This window comes from Diabrotica virgifera, chromosome 10 (assembly GCF_917563875.1).
Source record: "Diabrotica virgifera virgifera chromosome 10, PGI_DIABVI_V3a".
Lineage (NCBI taxonomy): Eukaryota > Metazoa > Arthropoda > Insecta > Coleoptera > Chrysomelidae > Diabrotica > Diabrotica virgifera.
The window spans coordinates 50,301,929-50,321,468 of NC_065452.1; the positions used below are offsets into that span (position 1 = coordinate 50,301,929).

At 33.9% G+C, this 19,540-nt stretch overlaps 2 protein-coding genes across 8 annotated transcripts in view; both read right to left on the minus strand.

Moving 5' to 3' along the window:
• Positions 1-2,794: 2,794 nt before the first annotated feature.
• Positions 2,795-3,952, minus strand: LOC126893022 (putative uncharacterized protein DDB_G0279653). The gene is made up of 2 exons (XM_050662962.1): positions 3,182-3,952; positions 2,795-3,133 (listed from the first exon to the last, which is right to left on the minus strand). Exons 1-2 carry the CDS (start codon positions 3,950-3,952, stop codon positions 2,795-2,797), a joined length of 1,110 nt encoding a protein of 369 aa, XP_050518919.1.
• Positions 3,953-9,784: 5,832 nt separating this feature from the next.
• Positions 9,785-19,540, minus strand: part of LOC114334549 (endophilin-A) — a 410,053-nt gene continuing 400,297 nt past the window's right edge. For all 7 annotated transcript variants that reach the window (XM_050663601.1, XM_050663600.1, XM_050663599.1 and 4 more), the window contains one exon: positions 9,785-9,950. In XM_050663601.1, the coding sequence (XP_050519558.1) occupies positions 9,874-9,950 (77 nt within the window). In that variant the 3' untranslated portion in view covers positions 9,785-9,873. The remainder of the gene's footprint in view (positions 9,951-19,540) is intronic.

A 19,540-nucleotide genomic window follows, 5' to 3' on the forward strand; every position in this document is an offset into this window, starting at 1 on the left:
TTGATGATTTATCGGGTAATTTATAACATTGTGCATATTTTGAAAATGAGTCAATTATTGTAAGATAATATTTTTTGTCACATTGAAAAATGTCTAGATGTAGGATATCGAAAGGTTTTTTGACCTAGTAGCGGTCCTAACTGGGGTAATTGATATGGGTGTCTTTCATATTTATTTTGCAGGCAAATTTCGCATTTATTGATGTAGTCTGCTATTGTTGTCTGCATTGACGGCCAGTAAAATTTATGTCTAAGGTGTTTATATGTCTCGGTTATACCGTTGTGATTTGATGTATGGTATATTTTTACGCATTCTATTTGTTTATTTTCGTCTTTTATGTCTTGTAGAATTGTATTGCAGAAGTTTGCTTTTACTGTACTATTAATATTGTCTCTAAAATAATTACAAATAAACGGTCTGTATTCGTGCGGGACTTTTATACCGAATTTTTGTTTTGGTCTTAATATTTTTCTAAGAGCGTCTAGGATGCAATCTTCCCAGTTGGCTGTCAGGTTAATTGTGTATATGTGTTTATTGAATATTTTTGTATAATTAACGTCGTACTTGTCGCAATTTGGTAACATTATTATCTGATTTGTAGATAGATTTAAAGGTTCTTCTGAGGTTGGGATTCCGTTTATTGGATTTTCTCTCGAAGTATGTTGAGTTTGTGTATCGTCTGAGTTATCATGTTGTATTTCGTCAAATGTATTTAGAAAATCGTTGGGGTCAAAATCTGTACTGTCAGGAGGTTCGGCGCAAACTGAGGCTCGAGTGAGTGCATTAATTTGCACACGCGAAAGGGCGTCTGCTACCTGATTTTCTTTGGCTCGTTTATACTTAACCTCGAAGTTGTAATCTTCTAATTTTAGGCGCCATCTAGCTAATCTAGATGTCGGATCTTTGATCTTGTATATCCAAACTAAAGGATTGTGATCAGTTTCAATTAAAAATGTTTGTCCGTATAGGTATGGGCGAAAGTGTTTACATGAGTCGATTATAGCTAAAAGTTCTTTTTCTATGGTTGAATAGTTTTGTTCTGCTGTATTTAAAGTACGTGAGTAGTAAGCTATAGGGTGATTGTCTTGTGTTAATACAGATCCTATTGCAATGTTTGAGGCATCTGTAGTTAGCGTGAAACGTTTAGAAAAGTCGGGGTATTGAAGTACAGGGGTATTAGAAAGTAGCTCTTTGCATTTTTCGAAGGCTTCTACGTATATGGCGTTAGTGTGATCGATGATGGAATTTTTTCGTGTGCATCTCGTAAGGGGTGAAGTAATTTTTGCAAAGTTTGGAATGAATCTGCGGTAATATCCAATTAAGCCTAGAAATGACTTAATTTCTTTTAAAGTTTTGGGAATTGGGTAATGTTGAATTGCTTCGAGTTTTGCTGGATTTGGCATGATACCTTGGGGAGTCACGATGTGGCCTAAGAAAGCGACTTCTTTTGTTAGAAATTCTGATTTGTCGAGTTGGACTTTAAGATTATTTTCTTGAAAGGTTTGGAAGATAGTTTTAATATGTATTAGATGTTCTTGAAGGGATTTGGAAAATATTATGACGTCATCCATGTATACGAAACAATATTTGTATAGAAAAGGTCGTAAAATATTGTCCATTAATTTAGAAAAGGTTGATGGGCTGTTTTTCAGACCAAATGGTAATCTAAGGAATTCAAAATGTCCATGGGGGACAGTAAAGGCAGTTTTTTCAATTGAAGAGGGGTGCATTTCAATTTGATGAAATCCTTGGGCAAGATCGAGTGTCGTGAAATAAGTAGCTTTACCTAGATTGTCGAGAATCTCGTCTATTCTCGGAAGTGGGTATTTATCTTCTATTGTGTTTTCGTTGAGTTTTCTATAATCTATAACCATTCTAAATTTTCGCTTTCCGGAAGCGTCTGCTTTTTTGGGGACTACCCACACTGGCGCAGAAAATGGGGATTTACTGGGGCGAATAATTTTATTTTCTAATAATTTATTTATTTGTCTAGTTATCTCTTCTTGCATACTTTTAGGATGTCTAAAACTACGTGCATAAATAGGGTTTTCGTCTTTTGTTCGTATTTCGTGTTTTATAGCTGAAGTGAAACTTAAGTTTGTTTTTTCATCATAAAAAATATCTTTATATTTATGACAAAGATTTAGAATTTTTTGCTTTTCTTCTTCGTTTAAATGTTGGGTGCGAATTTTATTTGGGTCAAAGTTCGACGGTAGGTTAGAATGCAAATCGTAATCATTGATGGGTTCTACTTGTATAGGATCAATTTGAATCGGTTCATCTAACGAAACGTTATTTAAAAATCCGTTTGTTACCGAATGAATTGACTCAGGTATTACTAAATTATTTAATTTCGTTTCAGGTAGTAATATTTCTCCGTTTAAAATACTTACTGGGATCTTATTAAATAGAGTTTGAAATGGTATACTTATTCTAAATAAATTAAATGTTAAATTTTTTGATTTATAATTTAATACCGCTTGAAATTTTTCTAAATCGTGATTTCCTAATAATATGTCAAAATCATGGCTCCAATCTGCAATACGTGCATCGATGAAGTCATTAATTTTAATTTCCTTAAGTAAATTTGTTTTTATGTTTAACAAGTGTTTAGTTGTCTGTTTCATGGAAGTTAAAGTGAAATCTTTTTTATAAACATGTTGTGGATTAAAATATTTTGCGGCATTGGGCGTAATAATTGTATCCGATCCTCCAGTGTCGATTAATACCTTAAGTCGACTTTTTGGTAGGCTGAAAAATGGAAGTTTTGGATAACTTCGTAGATTATTTAATACTACAGAGGAGGGGGGTGTTCGTCTAATGCGAGGTCGTGAAAATTTTGCTCGACGTATTCTGAAGGTTCATCAGACACTGAATTGTCTGTAAATTCTTCGTCTACATTATTATGTTGTGTATGCGGCTCGTTATAATAATCTGTTTCTACATTAAAATTTTGTGTTGAAATTGTCATAGGTCTCGTTTCCGTATTTATAGATTGCACACCACTCATAGGCGTAGGGGTATTAATTTGTTGGTGTCTTAGCATAGGGCTTCTATAAGGGGTTCTATTATTAGCGAAATTATTCCTATAATTATTAGAATTATTCGAAGTAAAAGCAGGTCTTGAATTATTCTGAGTGAAGACGGGTCTTGAATTGTTTTGATTAAAGACAGGTCTTACATTATGAAAATTTGGATTTTGTGGAATAAATTGATTTCTTTGGTTACTAAAATTAGAAATATTTTGTGCATAAGGTCTAAATTGATTATTACTAAAATTATTTGGGGCTCTAGCGTTAAAATTTGATTTGAACGCGGTTGGAAAAGAATTATTTGTTTTTGGTTTTTCCGTTTTTTGTTGGGATTTTAAGAAATTCATATAAGATACTTGATTTTTATGATTGTCTAAAGCTATACATTTTTGTAGGGCCTCGTCTAACGAATCTAACTGAAAGTGCGACAGGTGTTCGCAGTAAGGATTGTTAAGACCAGTACAAAAGGTTTTTAGTGCTAATTTTCTAAAGTAAGGGGTTTTAAAATTTAAATTTTCTGGAGTATTATGTAGCGATATATGCTGTAATAAATCGTTTAAATTATCTATGATTCTATGGTGATAGTCGTCATAACTTTCAGAAGCTTTTTGTACCGTTGTTGTTAATTGGGTAACAAGGATCTCTTCAGATCTCCTGTCGCCGTATTTCGTAAGTAAAGCTGGACGTACATCTGTCCAGTTAGTTTTATTGGAGTAATTTAGATAATCTCGTGGTTCACCTTTAATACGTGATACAATGTGAGCGTTAATAATAAATTCTTGCGGTGCAGTAGTATTCTGTTGTTGCAAAAATATTAATAGATTATCTACGGATTTAATAAAAGTAGAAAGATTTTGTCCAGCAGTAAATTCTGGAAGCGTAGCACAGAGGCTAGAAATGTCGGCATTGGTAATGGGCATTGTTCTTTCAGATCTACTAATAGGACTTCTGTCGCGAAAATTATTTGAAGGTGGCTGAGAGAGAATTGCGTTAATTTCTTCGACCGTATCAAAATATGTGCTCATAAGTGATAAGGAAAATGTAAAAAAGGAAAGACTTACAGTATGATGATCGTAGTTGATAACATCTGTTGTTCTTCTCTAACAGGTGGATACTCTGCTAAACAATTGAGATTGACCAGGAATTGCGGAAGATTCTGTGCAGACTATCCTGTTCGCAGCGCCAATGATGTTTTCTTGATCACAAAGCACTTTTTAAAAAATTACTTTTATTTATTAATACAAAATAAAACTTTTACAACAAAATATTAACTTTGATACAATGAAAAGTAAATGATGACTAAAACATGAATGCCTGTTTACTAACTAAAATGTCTTTTTATAAGTTTACATTATCTTAATGACCGTGGTCCAAGTCCTCTTGATAAAGGGTTCAGTAGCGTGGTTATGGTAATATCTCTATATCTTTCTTTAATGTGTCTATAATTTTCTCGATGGAATCCTCTCTCGTTATTAGACTTCTTGCTTTTCCAATAAGCCTTGATTTTACCAGTGTTATTACTGTATTTTCGTGCCCTTTTTGTATTGATTTTACAAATTCTAATGCATCCACGAATGCTTGCAGCTTCCCGATTTCTCCATCGAATTCTCTGGGCAACACCCTACTCGCTGTAGTTAGAAAGTCATTCATATTTAAGGCCATGTTTTCCTCAGTTTCGCTGTCGCACTGTGCTTCTACTATATCTTCTTTTATATGTTGTGTAATCGTCTCAGGAACTATTATCCTTGAGTCTAGAGCTTGGAAAGTTCTGGTAACCTTATCCCTGATTTTGCAGAAATAATTGCTACAAATAGTAAGCTGAGCGTCGTTAAGGATTCCTTCGTTCTTGCTTACCAGTGCAATAAACGCGTTATATGTAGTGATTAGGTTGCTGATTATGTCCAATTGTACTTCTGTATTTTTGGGTATTGCTTTTTCAATGCTCTTTTGCTCTGTTTATCACTTTCTTTTAACAGGCTATCTAGTTTATTTTCAAAGGTTTCCCAGTTGGCCGACATTTAAATTAAATCTAATCATTGCTCATTATATTAAAAAAATTATACTATATTAAGTTATATCATTAGTAAAATGTCATGTTAATGAATATTAAAGAATAATGTTATATTTTAGATTCCCTATAAATAAATAATGTCAATATCTTATACTCGGGTCCATCATGATAATAAAAATTTGAAAATAATAAAAGTTCGATAAAGGAAGTATAAAAATAGGATAAATTCTTACTTTGTCTCTTTACACCTGGACCGGTTCTTTGGATTGTCCTCTTAAAGTTTCTCCTCAGTATCGACTTTGGTTCGGGTCTCTATTGGACGTTTTGCTTCCCATTTATAGTTTATAACAGCTATTTTCTGCATATTTTTCCTTCGGGTCCAAAAAGGCTAGAGCTTAGCTTGCTTTTCCAATTAGGCAGATCACCATGATGTGGTAATACGTCAGGTGGCTGAGCTATAGCGCCCTAAGTCCTGGATTTATTTGGATGTATAATAAAATACCATTCTCACTACAATTATATTTGAACTTCACAGTGTGCGTTTGAACAATTAAACAACGGTCTATTTGTAAACAATAACTACGGTATTATTGCTTCATCGTGACTAATCGATTGATCTGAATGTCCCGTCGCTTCTCTGGTTGGTTTATATATACAATTCTGAATAATAACATATATAAGTTCAATAGCGGTCAATGCCGATCATATGTACATTAATATAAACAACATTATATTTCATTTCGTAGAAGTTCTGTTCAATGCTAAGGGTTAACATACCATGTTACATCGCACCACGCACCTTTCACCTCGCACATCACACCTTTCACAACGCACCTCACACCTTGCATCTCGCACCTGTCACCTCGCACCACGCACATCGCACCTCGCAGATCGAATCTTACACTTCGCACCTCGTACTTCGCACCTTGCACCTCGCACCTTTCACCTCGCACCACGCACCTCCTACCTCGCACCTTTCACCTCGCACCTCACACCTTGCACCTCGCACCTTTCACCTCGAACCTCGCACCTTTCACCTCGCACATCGCACCAATCACCTCGCACATTGCACCTTTCACCTCGCACCTTGCACCTCGCACCTTGCACCTCGGACCTTTCACCTCGCACCACGTACTTCCTACCTCCCACATAAAAATGATGTTCGTATCATGTTCTAAGCATATACTACCAACATTCGTCGGAGTATATTCTTTTTAGTATATGCGTAGTACAAGCATAGCATGTACCTTAAAAAACATTCTAAATTTCCTGTTCTTTGCATATACTTTAAAGTATATTCTCGTACCGAATATACATTCGTGTACGTAGTAACTCGGAATATTCGTAAAAGTTTATTCTTAGAATATACCTTTATCGAATATTCTTAGCACATACTTATAAGTACATTCTTAACACATACTTATAAGTAGATACTTTTAAAATATCTTAAAAATAATATGTATGTATAGGAAGTATAATATTAGCCTTATAGATTAACAACTTCGTTATATTTTAGAATAATTAATAAAATTTATGTATGTAGGTAGTATTGGACGAATTTCATTTCAAAATTGTTGTATGGCAAAAAAGTTTAAACATTAATTGTATTAATGTTTATTATTAAAAATTCGTTTTCATAATTGAAATAACTTTACCATTTCGAGTTTATCACGAGTATTTTTATGTACATCGTTGGAATTTGAATTTAGGTACATTCAATTCAATACGGGAGGCTGTGATGCGGACCATTCCAGAACCAAAGCGTGCCAAAACCCACAACCAAAGGCTTTGGTGTTGCCAACCATCGAGTAAGCTTTTTCCGTCAACCTTAAAAATTCCCACTTTTATAAAAAAATTCCCTCTTGTTTACAAAATCTGAGAAGATACCTATATGTTTAATTATTTTCAAATAGTTTGATTTTTTTTAATATTTTACAATTTGGACTGGAACAAAAATTCCCTTTTGAGTTAACTTTTCCCTTTATCACCTTTTATGTTGAAAATTCCCGCAAAAAGTGAAATTTCCCTCCGTTTGGCAACACTCACCGGTGCACTGATGTTGTTATTCCACTTCCACAATACATATCCCCATAACCCCGTCTTGTCTTATTCTATTTCTTACCTAAATGGATCAGGGTAGGAAACAACGGTAAAACATGAAATCGAAAATATGTATCTATGCAGTGTGACAGTGTTAAGGATGAAGACGAATGATAATAAAGTATATACTAGGACTAAAGAACATACATAATCTCTTTATTTAAATAACAAATTTGTTTGCGGTGCTTCAAAATATAGGTATAATCTATTTTGGTAACTCAATATTATTTAATAAATATATATAAGTAAGTACATATAAGTATATAAATTTTAGTTACTCATACATAGTTTAGTTTAGCTAAATATTATAATATAATAGTTTATATAGACAACTAAAATTTATAAATATATACTTACTTTTTAAGTAATATTGCAGAATGTAGGTACTAACTACATCCTCATTTGCCATTAAAATATGTAAATATAATAGGTATTTGGTAGAACCAGTAGAACCTAAGATGAGATTAGGTGATGCTGAAAACATACTTCTGAGCAATATAGCACTTGATAGCACTTTCTTAGAATATCCTTAAAAATATATTCTTCTAATACAAAGATGTGCAGTAGTACGTTCTAAGTATATAAATAAAAGGTTTATAGCACTTCCTTGGAATATTCTAAAAAGTACGTTCTTAGTATAAACTAAAAATATGTGCGGTAGTACGTTCTAAGTATATAAATAGAAGGTTTATAGCACGTCCTTGGAATGTTCTAAAAAGTATATTCTTAGTATATACTGAAAAGAAGTGCGGTAGTACATTCTAAGTATATACATAGAACGTTTAAGTACTGCAATGTAGTATATACTCAGTATGTGCTATGCACATTCGCAATGGTAATTACGCATATTCTTAGTATATACTTTTTCTGAAAAATATGTTCTATGAATCTACTAAGAACATGAAATTGTTATGTGGGCTCGCACCTCGCACATTGCACCTTTCACCTTTCACCCGCACCTCGCACCTTTCACCTCGCACCTTGCACCTCGCACACTGCACCTCGCACCTTTCACCTCGCACATTGCACCTCGCACCACGCACCTCGCATCACGCACCTAGCACCACGCACTTCGCTCCTTTCACCCGCACCTCGCACCTTTCACCTCGCACCACGCACCTCCTACCTCGCACCTCGCACCTCTCACATTTCACCTCGCACCTTGCACCTCTCACCTTTCACCTCGCACCTTGCACCCCGCACCTTTCACCTCGCACCTTGCACATCGCACCAATCATCTCGCACCTTGCACTTCGCACCTTTCATCTTGCACCTCGCACCTTGCACCTCGCATCACGCACCTAGCATCCGCACCACGCACCTCGCTCCTTTCACCCGCACCTCGCACCTTTCACCTCGCACCTAACACCACGCACCTTTCACCTCGCACCACGCACATTGCACCACGCACCTCGCACCTTTTACCTCGCACAACGCACTTCGCACCTTGCACCTCGTACTACGTACCTCGCACCACGCACACCGTAATCTCGCCCCTCGCAACTCGAACTTCGCACATGGCACCTCGCAACTCGAACAACGCACTTCGCATTTCGGATCTCGCATTCGTACCCTGCACATTGCACCCGCACATTGCACCTCGCACCTCACACATCGCACCCCGCACCTCGCACGTCGCACATCGCACCTTGCACCTCGCATCTCGCACCTTGCACCTCGCACCTCCCACATCGCACCTTTCACCTCGCACCTCCCACATCGCACCTTTCACCTCGCACCACGCACTTTGCACCTCGTACATCGCACCTTATTTAACTGCTTCACCCTTGATAAATCATAAAAACTAGGAAAAACGTAGATTTTCTTAGCGACGGACCCACAAGGCCTGTTAGACAGTATATTAATTGATTTCATTTATCTTTTTATAATTAACTCTGTCAAAAATCTTTTATTAATTTAGGTATTTCTTTTCATAAGTCTACGAATACGAAGGATACAGAGACAACTAAATAATGGAATTATCACCTCCGTGCAAGAAAGTGTATCTATATGCAAGTTCTTCCTAGCAGTTTTTTTCTATAACTGAAACACTTAATTATAGTTTATCCATAAATATATGACGTAATTGTAATAAGATATTGTATATTTTTGTAATATGTAATAAATAATTTAGTTTAAAATGTCTTGTTTCCCTGTCCTAAAAGTTCCTTTTTGTAACCTAAATTTGCTACTCCCCTACTCGAAGTAGTTGGCACCATCTATTGGTTAGCACCTCTAATTACAGATTAATTTCCGTTTACTACAATTTAGTTTTCGTTTTAAAATTTAGAAACACGTCCTTTGCATATGCCCACCCAGCCTATTCTTGGGTAGGTGGGCATATGCAACATTTTCTAGACATTACTTAACACGTTGACGGACAGAACGTCTATAGACGTCTAATTTCGATTGATGTAATGTGACACATCGTCTATAGACGTTGCATCTTCCCTATTCTACTTTGCAAAATACATATAGTGTCACAACCTCCTCCAACTCGTAAGTGGCACCATCTATTGATAATGTCTCGAACTACAGATTAATTTCCGTTTACAATTTAGTTTTCGTTTTAAAATTTAGAAACACGTCCGCAGCTATGAAGTAAAGATTAAATGTCATTGGGAAAAATAATACCACCAAGTTATTTTATACATTTATTAAAATACTATGAATATTATTTACTACAACGATATTTTACAAATTATTTTTACTTATTTCTATAACTATATCTTAAATTATTTTATTACATTCTATATCTAGCCTTTGGGTAGAAACCTTTCCGCTATACTTGACAGCTTCATAGTTACCTACAAATAAGAAAAGCTATTAATCAGCTGAAAACGAATATGACGATATTTTTGTGATAGTGACTGTTCACAATCACCGATTCTTTTATTCTTCAGCATTCCATGATCTTTTATTCGTTGTTTTTCTCTAAAATACGTAGATTTTCTTCAAAAAATTGTATACCATCATTTTTTCACTTCATTGATTTTCTGCTGCACTTTGGCATAATTTTAAAAACATTAAAAATGGTAAATTCTTGATAAAAAATATTAAACCCTTAGTTTTTGATGAACTGTAGCCTTTGTTCAACTGCTTTTTCCTTAATAAGTTGTACTTGGTTTAAAAAACTTACGATTTTCTCCAAAAAAATGTATACCATCATGTTTTCATGCACTATAAGGCTTTGACTTTCTGCTGCATTGTGGCAAAATTTTAAAAACATTAAAAATGGCAAATTCTCGACAAAAATTGTTAAACCCTTGTTTTTTGATAATCTGTAGCCTTGGTTCAACTACTTTCCTCTTAATAAATCGTACAAAGTTTTAAAAATGTAGATTTTCTCCAAAAAATTTGTACCATAATTTTTTCATGGACACCTTTGATTTTCTCCTGCATTTTGGCAATACATATTTTAAAAACAGTAAAAATGGTAAATTCTTCGATTTTCTGCTGCATTTTCGCAAAATTTTAAAAACAATAAAAATGGTAAATCCTCCATAAAAAATGTTAAACTCTTATTTTTTTAATGAACTGTACCCCTTCTGTAACTGTTTTTCCCTTAAGTCTATAAACTGTAAAAGACATTTTCTTAGCCTTTGTCTTTTTGCTGTATTTGCCAAAATTTTAAAAATAACAAATTCTCGATGAAAAATTGTTAAACCCTCGTTTCAAAGAGTTAAGTTAAAAACAAGGATATAACACAAGTGAAAAAAAAATCTGAGGTAAAAGAATGTGGCGAAATTGAAACATGGGTTAAATAAAAAACAGATGCGACACATTTTTTATTAATGCACAAATACGGTAGGTAACATTTAAATTGTATACATGTGTATTAACATTATTTTAAATGGTAACTTGCTACAAAAAATATGGCCTATGTTTTGTTGAAACTTTTGATCCTGGAGCGATTTTAACAAATAAACATATATGCAACCAACAATGTTGACAAAATGGAACTCCATATTTCAGAACGAGATAATAATCAATTACCTTGATGAAGAGATCAGCAGTATGATAGATAGTTTAGTCTACAGTATGTCTCAACTAAATCACATTAGGTATATCACCGCAACAAAGTTAGCTCCGTGATACTAGAGTCATTCGTGAAAAAAGGAACCCTATACCGTTGAGAAAGATTGCGACTTCTAGGAAAAATCTGGCAACACTGCCTTACACATCAACTATTCCTCTCTCGTACCACATAACCTTCGCCTCATTCCATTACTCAGTGTCGGCCTAGCAGCCTTTGAAGATGGAGTTCACGGTCACAAATGCAAAATGGATTTCACCTGTTGGCAATCATCTTAAACATAAACCTCTAGAAACCTAACAAAACGCCCTGGTTTCGACTCCAACAAGAAATCAAAACAAAGTGTAATGAAAAACAAGAAGCCAACTTAAAGAACAGATCACAACAAGCACCAGAAGCTTACAATAACTACAAAAGAATAAGAAACGAGACTAAAGCATTAGTAAAGAAGACCAAAGACGAATACTGGCGGGTTTTCTCATCAAAAATGGAAGCCGACTACTAGGGACTGCAAAGCAAAATATGGAGATTTATTTGAACACAGAGAAAAGAAATAAGCGAATTAACAGAAACCAACAAATAATAGATGTCGATACCTGGACCTCCTATCTCACTCAATTGTTTAAGACAGGCGAAGATCAGACCTTACCAGAAACGCAAGAGATAACAACCGAAAATGTAATCGTCACAACGGAGGAAATTACTAAAGCATTAGAAAAACCGTAAATCTCCAGGACCGAACAAGATTGCAAACGAAATGCTAAAATACGGTGGAAAAATATTAATTGAACAACTAAGGACACTTTTGTACAAAAAATTCTTTCGGGACATACAATACCTAACAGCTGGCGCACTAAAACAACCATCTTAATGTTTAAAAAGGGTGATAAAACGGTACCCGAAAACAAGACAGGAAACAAGAAAGTTCAACATGATAATATCACTAAATAAAACAAAAATTATGCAATCTCTAAAGATCCAATAAGGTGCAAGCTGGAAGTGGACAGCAAAATAATCCAGCAATAAAGAAGTATCAGCTACCTGGGAGTACTAATGCATAGTTATAGAGATGCAGAAGCGAAAGTTGCCTAACAAATAAACAAAGCCAACACAATAGCAGGATGTCTTAACACACCATCGGGCGCGACACACATCTACGGACAGAAACAAAGGCCAAGATTTATAAGACAGTAGTTAGTAGGCCAATTATGACTTACAGTGCGGAAACCAGACCTGACACCACAAGGACAAAAAGACTGATGAAAACGTGTGAAATGAAAACGAGATATCACAGTAAAATCATTATGGGACAGACAACGTAGCACAGACCTCAGCCAAAGCTGTAATATGAGAACATAGATGACTGGACAATGAAGAAAAAAAAATGGTATAGCCATATAAGCAGAATGGGAGAAGAAAGACTGGTAAAGATAGCACGAGACATCACCGAACGGTCGGAGGAGTATACGAACAGGAAGGCCAAGGAAGAGATGGAGTGACTACCTGGATATCTGATGAGGAGGCATCCGGAGATGGAACAGGCGCGAGCCTATTAAAGAAGCAGGAAGAAGAAGAAGCATTCATCGTCAGCCAATCGAAATTTATGGGTAAAAGTGGATGTCTGTTAAATATGTTCGCAAATGGTGTAAGTGTAGAGAATGCAGTGAAGTCCGCACGGAAATTTACGATGAATCTGAGGGCCTTCCGCCCCATCTTTATCGTGGATTTCTATTCGCTGTGAACATGTTAAACAGATATGCACTTTTACCTACAAACTTCGATTAACTGACGATGAATGTCAATTCATCAGATGTTTTGCTGAAGATGGGGAAGGAATGCGAAGTCATAAAAACCATACAAACGAAAAAACTGGAATATCTAGGCCACATAATGAGAGGAGAAAAGTACTCTCTGCTAAGACTCATAATCCAAGGAAAAATCTCGGGAAAGAGAAATGTGGGACGTAAGAGGATTTCCTGGTTGCGAAATTTAAGGGAGTGGTATGGGAGCAGTTCAATACAGTTGTTCAGAGCTGCGGCCAACAAAGTTAAGATTGCTGTGATGGTAGCCAACCTCCGATAGGAGACGGTACTGCAAGAACAAGAGTGTCAATTGGTGAAATCCATTCAGCATTTAAAAAACGTATCACAGCATCAGGGAGAATTAATGTGTAAGGCAGTGTTGCCAGATTTCTCCCAGCACACTCACACTATTTCTCAGCGGTAAAGGGAACCTTATTTTACAAATGGCCTTCGTAGGTTTACATTATTTGTAGGATTTTCCTGCGACCATACCGGGTGTGACGTCATTTAAAAGAACGTTTATAGTACGAATTTTTGCTTTACTTTATATTTTACTGAGATTTAAATAATCTTATTAATTAATACTGTACCACACCTCAATTTATATTTTTAGATAAAAGTACTGCTTTTATAAATGTTTTTCGAAGTAATGGGTTTATTCAGTTTACAATGGAAAACTTGAAAACAAAAAACAAAGTCCAGTCAATGACCATTTTGCCGCATGATTTTTCTAAGCCTTGAAAGTTTTAAAGAAGTCAATGCATAAATATAAAAATACTTCATGGAAAGTTATATCCATGGAACATTAAAACTGTTCACGAGTGAGAACAAAATTTAAACTAACTTTTAAATTCTTAAACGAATTTTCTGTTTAAACATTCTCATTGAAACAAGAATAGTAAACCGACAATGCAAATTTTATGAACTCATACCTTAAATACAGCTTTATTGAGAAAATAGGAAGATCATTTGCCGAAGTAATCTTTATAGATAAATCAAATAAAAGAGCTATAAACAATAGTTTAATGAATATATATATATGAAAAAATATGGTAGAGCTTAATATACTGATGCTTCAAATGGATGAATTTACAACATTTATGTTGCTAAATATTGTGAAACCAATAATGATGTACCGCCCTTCATGCAGAAATAACAGAAAGATACTGAAATTCTCACAGACTTGTGAAAGACTCATTGGAAAAATAAAGATGGATTATACAAGTAGAAAGAATAAGAAAAGCTTATTCTAATAGTCGAAACAGAAGTTAACATGACATTAAACCACATCATTTTTTTATATACCTACCTAACGTAATAGTTTTCTTACTCTAGACTTAAGTCAACATTCCTTAATATCTAAATGCCCATTTATTCCGCCAAGAAAAGAAATTATATATACAGGGTGATCAACATTTATAACAAAATTCGTTAATAAATAAAACAAACTGTAACAAAAGTTGAGCACCCTGTGTATATATGTTTATATAAGAAAAGGAGTACGGCTGTCAATTTTAATATAAGTTTCGCAAGGTTACTTGTCTAATGATTATCAGTCAGTCAGAAGTGGAGAAGAAAAAAATAATATTGCTACTTCATCCTTTTAATGGAGAATGCTTTGTACATGAATCCAAACACATCACTTCCAATCTGCAATATAAAAGACATAGAAATTACTATAATTAACTATTTAGATGGGAAATAAGCCACAATTAAATTGAAAAAATAATTTTAGTAATGTTTCGACGCCCAAATCGGGAGTCGTTGTCAAAATACAAAATACTACTAGATTAAACAAAAATCTTGTTGCTTAATAAAAAATTCGTCTAATAATTTATTTAATCTGAGGCATTTATATCAGCAATTCAGACATATATTATACATTTTAAAGTAGAAGACTTTAAAATGATATTGCCAATATTTATGAGTTGCGTTCCTGGGACGACTTTACTGAAAGATAGTTCATTCGATTACATGAAATCAACCCCAACCCAAGAATATCCGTCACAAAAATATCATAGCATGTGATCTGTCTTTAAAAAGACCACCAAATGCAACGGTGACAGTAAAATTCTCGCGTTAGAGATTTCATAGTAAATCACGAGGGAAAACCAGGAAAAACCTCGTGATACTATCCCGACATCGTAAGTATTTGGTCTTACATTTAGTTTACTCTCAAAACTAATACCAAATTCCGACTAATATATGGCTGCCTCAGTACTAAACTGTGACATCTCAAAGTAAGTTTGTGATTGTCACTATTATATTAAATCAAAGGTACAGACATGAAAAATAAATAATAGTTCATGAACTAAAGTGATTTGCGTAATATACAGTCATAAAATAGCTTATTATATTTTGAATTATAAAACTAACAAAGAAAAACTAGAACCAAAATTAAAGTCAGAATTTGGTATTAGTTTTGAGAGTAAACTAAATGTAAGACCAAATACTGACGATGTCGGGATAGTATCACGAGGTTTTTCCTGGTTTTCCCTCGTGATTTACTATGGAATCTCTAACGCGAGAATTTTACTGTCACCGTTGCATTTGGTTGTCTTTTTAATGACAGATCACATGCTATGATATTTTTGTGACGGATATTCTTGGGTTGGGGTTGATTTCATGTAATCGAATGAACTATCTTTCAGTAAAGTCGTCCCAGGAACGCAACTCATAAATATTGGCAATATCATTTTAAAGTCTTCTACTTTAAAATGTATAATATATGTCTGAATTGCTGATATAAATGAGTCTTATTAAATAAATTATTAGAAGAATTTTTTACTAAGCAACAAGATTTTTATTTAATCTAGTAGTATTTTGTATATTGACAACGACACCCGATTTGGCCGTCGAAACGTTAATAAAATTATTTTTTCAATTTAATTGTGACTTATTTCCCATCTAAATAGTTAATTACCTAATACGGTACCGAAAGAAGAAAGAGAAAAGCATAACATTTTTATCTTCTTCTTGAGATGTTGATGTCTAGTTGAAGGACTTTACTCACAGAACTACAACTTTCATAACTATCTCAATTAAGTAATCTTTCGCTGATTTTAACACTTAGTATCTCAGTTACCTAATTTTTTAAGTTTATTACCCACATTCTCTATTTCTGGGCCTAACAATTTTAGTTGTAGATTGATACTGATGGTATGTATGGATTCATATATGAAGTGTTTTCCATTCCATTAAGAGGAGGAAGTAGCAAGATCCTTTGTTTCTCTTTTCCATTTCCGTTGATTCGGTAACCCTCTCACAAGTACCCTTGTAGACCTGTGTAAATTTATTCCAGATTAAGTTGAGCCATTCTGTATTTTGTATAACATATTTGACTAATATATGGATACAATGAAAACATTATATTACATACGACTTATACATTATTATGAAATGTTTTCTTAATTTAATTTTATATCTAAAGTATTGTCATGAACCAGATATAAATAAGTACATTTTTATATAGGTTAAGTGTGTTTTATATTAGACAACACTGTCCAAAGGAGCTATTTGCTTCATTTTCGTCTACTAATAAAGTTTAGTAAAATCAACCGATTTCGAAAACGCATTTAAAAATTAAAGATTATTTACAATTATATTACATCATTTTATACATATCTCATTAACAATTCATAAAATTTTTATATTGTAACTTTATTATATTTGAAAATTATTATACAAATAAATACAGAAATAGAGATGCTATGCAACTATGCTCTTTAAAAACTATGGATATAAATATTTGGGATTTCTGATATGAACAATATTGCTCCTTTGCTATTATACACTATGATAGCTCTGTGTCTTTAGAAAAGCATACTTTGATCTAATTTTAAGTTAACAATATTTATTCATTTCCTAGATTCTTGTTTAGAGGAGAGGCACTTTGAGACTAGAATCAGAAAGGTCAACCTAAGTCATATTTTCATGTCTTTTATATAAACTTACGTGCATAGAAATCGGCCCACTTAAAAATTTGGTCATTTTTGATGTCTCATATTTCTTAAACCTGTTTGCCGATTTAAGTGATTTTTTGAACATGTTATAGCCTGATTCTTTATCAATACGACTGTAATAACATTGTTGCTAAACATGTAAATTTTCATTCTATACCGGGTGTACCAATTAAACTGTGTTCTTTTCTCAAAGTTCGCATCACCCTGTGGAATATTCTAGCATTTATAAAATACTGAAATTAAAACCCAACTATAGCCTCAGGTTTTCTTAACATTCTCTTTTTTGATTCATTCGTTTATGTTGGATAATAAAATAGTTATTTACTTTAACAACTAGACATGTTCTTCATCAATACACGGTGTTTCTAAATAAGTATGACAAACTTTAAGGGATAATTCTGCATGAAAAATAATGACAGTTGGCTTTATAAACGTATGTCCGCAAATGTTTCGTTTCCGAGATACGGTATGTTGAATTTTTTCTTACAAACTGACGATTTATTTTATTGCTTTAAAACCGGTTGAGATATGCCAATGAAATTTGGTGGGTTTTAAGACGTAGTTATTGCACATTTCTTGACATATAATTAAGAATTTAATATTCACCATTACCGGCGCATATGTGTAATATGACCGATCATATTACCCGTATGCACGCCAATGGTGAATATAAAATTCTTAATTTTATGTCAAAAAATCCGCAGTAACTATCTCTTAAAACCTAACAAATTTCATTTGCATATCTCAACTGGTTTTAAAGCAATAAATAAATCGTCAGTTTGTATGAAAAAATTCAACATCCCGCATCTCGGAAACGAGACATTTGCGGACATACGTTTATAAAGAAAACTGTCATTATTTTTTCATGCAGAATTACCCCTAACAGTTTGTCGTACTTATTTAAAAACACCGCGTATTGATGAAGAACATGTCTAGTTGTTACAGCACCTAACTTTTTTATTATCCAACATAATCGAATGAATCAAAAAACAAAATATTAAGAAAACCTGAGGCTATAGTTGGGTTTTAATTTCAGTATTTTATAAATGCTAGAATATTCCATAGGGTGATGCGAACTTTGAGAAAAAAACACAGTTTGATTGGTACATCCGATATACAATGAAAATTTACCTGTTTAGCAACAATATTATTACAGAGGTATTGTTAAAGAATCAGGTCATAACATGTTCAAAAAATCACTTAAATCGGCAAACAGGTTTAGGAAATGTGAGACATCAACAATGACCAAATTTTTAAGTGGGCCGATTTCTATGCACGTAAGTTTAGTTCATTCCTTAGAAATAGGCTAGAGACTCCATTGAAATGTTTTTTCGTAAGAAATATGAACTTTTGGACAACTATACTACTTCTACTAAAAATATTGCCACAATATTAATGGGAAAAATTGCAGACGACACAGTACTACTACCTTCTACTCTAGAATATCTGCAAACATTCCTTGACAGTGTCGTTGATATCTATAAGGAAGCAGGTCTGGATCTGAACAGAATATAAAACCGTCTATATATTTAAATAGTACCAAACTTGAGCAAGTTGATCAAATTATTTACCATGGATATCAGTAAAATTGTAACACAGAGAGTCACGGTGAAATTAGATTCAGAACTTAGCATGCCAGAGCTGCTTTTAGAAGGATGTGCAACGTATTTTGTAACAGAGATCTAAAATTGGCATTGAGGATCCATCTACTTCGCTGCTACGTGTTCTCGGTCTTACTTTATGATGTCGAGTCTTGGACTGTGAATAAAAGTGATCTAAATCGCCTTGAGGCTTTTGAAATGTGATGCTATAGAAGAATTTTAAAAGTTTCTTGGTTGGAGAAGATTCGAAACTCCACAATACTAGAACGCCTCAGCAAGACTACTGATATTATAAAAAGCATCAAGAAGCTGAAGTACTTAAAACATGTAATGAGAGGTCCCAAATATAGGTTGCTACAAAATATTATGTCAGAAAAAATAACAGGCTAACTCTAGGACGAATAAATACTTCATGATTGAAGAATTTGTGTTATTGGTATGGCATTGATACAAATACTTAGAGTGGCAGTGAATAAAATTAAGATAGCTATGATGATAACCAACGTTCTGAAAGGGCATGGTACATAAAGAAGAAGGTTTAGAAAGCTTCCAACAAAAGGCCATATAAAGTAATGATATATTTTTACTTGTTTAGTACATCACTTTTCTCGACACCTCACGGTAGAAGAGAACCGGATTTATATATATATATATATATATATATATATATATATATATATATATATATATATATATATATATATATATATAGACAAATAAGAATAAATATAGATAAGATTCAGAAGATTTAGAAGTGGACTGGGAACACGGGAAGCTTTGTTTGGTCTGAATGTGTTAATGCAAAGATGGTTGGATGTAAACCAATAAGACCTGTATGTAGGTTTCATAGATTTTGAGAAGGCCTTCGATAAAGTCAGACACCAAAAGCTGTATGAAATACTAAGAAGCAAAAACATCGAAAGTCGCGACATTAACATCATATCCAAGTTGTACTGGGGACAAACAGCAAAAGTCAAGGTTGATAATGAGTTAACC

Coding starts and splice junctions, on each gene's coding strand:
- LOC126893022 (XM_050662962.1), bottom strand. CDS start 3,952: ATGCCCATTACCAATGCCGACATTTCTAGCCTCTGTGCTACGCTTCCA. Junction 3,134..3,181: donor AAAATCCAAATTTTCATAAT/GTAAGACCTGTC, acceptor GTCTTCACTCAG/AATAATTCAAGACCTGCTTT.